The sequence below is a fragment of the Colobus angolensis genome, unplaced genomic scaffold, assembly GCF_000951035.1.
Source record: "Colobus angolensis palliatus isolate OR3802 unplaced genomic scaffold, Cang.pa_1.0 Scaffold21, whole genome shotgun sequence".
NCBI classification, from domain to species: Eukaryota; Metazoa; Chordata; class Mammalia; order Primates; family Cercopithecidae; genus Colobus; species Colobus angolensis.
In genome coordinates, this window is record NW_012115266.1 from 2,529,782 (window position 1) to 2,532,536 (window position 2,755).

General features: G+C 60.1%; 1 protein-coding gene across 1 annotated transcript in view; it reads left to right on the top strand.

Moving 5' to 3' along the window:
- The window catches only part of PITPNM1 (phosphatidylinositol transfer protein, membrane-associated 1), a 15,107-nt gene that overhangs the window by 1,053 nt on the left and 11,299 nt on the right, over positions 1-2,755 (top strand). Inside the window, exons 3-6 of the mRNA XM_011942352.1 lie at positions 3-115; positions 1,504-1,718; positions 1,809-1,930; positions 2,136-2,360. Of these exons, the coding sequence (XP_011797742.1) occupies positions 38-115; positions 1,504-1,718; positions 1,809-1,930; positions 2,136-2,360 (640 nt within the window). The 5' untranslated portion in view covers positions 3-37. The remainder of the gene's footprint in view (positions 1-2; positions 116-1,503; positions 1,719-1,808; positions 1,931-2,135; positions 2,361-2,755) is intronic.

A 2,755-nucleotide genomic window follows, 5' to 3' on the forward strand; every position in this document is an offset into this window, starting at 1 on the left:
AGCGGAGGCCGCGCGCGGCCCGCCGGGCGCCTTCAGGATGCTCATCAAGGAATACCACATTCTGCTGCCCATGAGCCTGGACGAGTACCAGGTGGCCCAGCTCTACATGATCCAGGTGAGGGCAGCAGGGAGAGGGCACCCGGGCAAGGGGTGGAGCCCCGCCAACCCCGCCAGCCCTGCCACGGGGCTGGGACTGGCTGGGAGCCCGGAGGAGGCAAGAGAGGCCCCCTTGGGATGTGGGGATGGGGAAGGGCTGTGGGGAGAGGGGCAGGAGAGCCGAGTGGTGCTTCTCACCCGCTAAGTGCCCAGCCCTTCTCTGATCTCCTGTAATCCTCCTCAGGATCTGTAATCCCATCGGGGAAGGAAAAAGCGCCCAGGAGGCGGCAAGAATGAGGAGGGGGGCCTCCGCGGCCGAGAAGGGTGGGAGGGGGTCTGGAGAGGTGCAGGGTCCTGACCACCCCTGGAGGTCAGGGAGATGGGGTGAGGACCAAGCGCCAAACCTGGGGCAGGGACAGGGCAGCAAGGATCGGAGGGCGAGGGGGCTCTCGGGTAGGGCAGTGAGAAGAGTTGGCCAGGGCAGGCCCTCAGCAGTGGCCAGGTTGGTGCAGGGCCCCGGGGAGTCTGCTCCAGATCTCTCCCCAGCACAGCAGGACCAGCATCTCATAAAGCAAGAGGGCCCGGACCCTGCCTCGGGGTTGAAAGGGCCATCTGAGCCCCAGAGCCATAGAATTCTAGGCAGGATCTCGGGGCTCTCAAGCTGTGAGGGGTGTGGCAGGAGCTGGGATTGGGAGGCAGCCAGGGCCTCCCAGAGAGGGAGGGGGCCAGGGTTAGGGCCTCTGAGAGCTGAAGGCCCCTTTTCCTCTCTTTGTCCCTTCTTCCTTGCCAGCCACCCTGGCCTCCTTGCCACCCACCAGCACATCCAGTACGCTCCCACCTCGGGGCTGCACTGGCTTCCCCCTGCCTTGAGCCCCTCCTCCCACCTCACCTCCTTAAAGTCATGTTCAAGCCATGGCACTTTATGTTCTTAGCAAGGCCTTCCCTGACTATCAGATCAAAACCGCAGCCCCCAACCCTGATCACCTGTACCCTACTGTAGGCTTTCTTTTCCCATAACACTTAGGGCCTTCTAACACAGCATATAATTTGCTTTTTCCTTTTGTCTGTCTTCTTCCACTAGAATGTAAGCTCCACGAGGGCAGGGGTCTTTGTTCTATTCATCAATATATCTCAATTGATAGAATCCCAAACACTGCCTGGGGTGAAGCAGACACTCAATGAATACTTGAATGACTGAATTGAGTGCTGGGTTGCAGACCCCATGCAGGGCTGGGCTGCATCTGTGATTCCGATCCCAGGGAGCTTCGGTGGGGCAGTGGCTGGTTTCAGGGAGTTGAGAAGACTGGGACCAGGGCCCCAGAACTGCGCAGAACACCAGCCTAAGCTGGGGATCCCAGACGCTAAGCTGGGGCTGAGCTCCCTATTCTGCTCTCCCTTGGGCCACAGAAAAAGAGCCGGGAGGAGTCTAGTGGTGAGGGCAGCGGTGTGGAGATCCTGGCCAACCGGCCCTACACAGATGGGCCCGGGGGCAGCGGGCAGTACACACACAAGGTGTACCACGTGGGCTCCCACATCCCAGGCTGGTTCCGGGCACTGCTGCCCAAGGCTGCCCTGCAGGTAGAAGAGGAATCCTGGAATGCCTACCCCTACACCCGAACCCGGTGAGTGGGTGAGGTGGGCATGGTCCGGGGCCAGGAGGGGAGCAGCCCTGGTGGGTACGGCAGTGAGCCTCACCCATGCCTTCTGCCCAGGTACACCTGCCCTTTCGTGGAGAAATTCTCCATTGAAATCGAGACCTATTACCTGCCTGATGGGGGGCAGCAGCCAAACGTCTTCAACCTGAGTGGGGCCGAGAGGAGACAGCGCATCCTGGGTGAGGCCTGGAGCTATGGAGGGACCCTGGCACCCCTCTCAGTCTCCTGGCTGCCTCAGTGGGCAGCCTCTGAGAAGTCCCAACCCTCTCCAAGCCTCATGTCCTATCTGCAAAAGGACAGGAACTGTCACCCAGTCCCAAGAGGGTGCCAGGAGCGGGGGCTCAAAGGGGCTGGCACTGCTCAATGCTTGCTGAACTCCCTCAGACACCATTGACATCGTGCGGGATGCAGTGGCCCCAGGCGAGTACAAAGCAGAAGAGGACCCCCGGCTGTACCGCTCGGTCAAGACGGGCCGAGGGCCACTGGCTGATGACTGGGCGCGGACGGCGGCGCAGACGGGGCCCCTTATGTGTGCCTATAAGCTGTGCAAGGTTGAGTTCCGCTACTGGGGCATGCAAGCCAAGATCGAGCAGTTCATCCACGATGTAGGTGAGCACCCAGCCGCGGGAGGTCCCGCTTACCCACCATGCCCGTGTTTAGGGCCAGGGATGCTCCCATCCACTGAGGACACAGAAGCAGAAAGCCATCATTTCCACCTGAGGCGGGGAGCACTAGGGCAGAGGTGGCCACACAGCCTAGCCAGGCATCCACAGAGCAGGAAGCTGGTAATATGAGCTACAAGGTCTATGCTGACTCTGACTTTCAGAAATGCTGCTGCTTCCCTTAAGAGTCTAAGATTCGGCCGGGCGCAGTGGCTCAAGCCTGTAATCCCAGCACTTTGGGAGGCCAAGACGGGCGGATCACGAGATCAGGAGATCGAGACCATCCTGGCTAACACAGTGAAACCCCGTCTCTACTAAAAAATACAAAAAAAAAAAACTAGC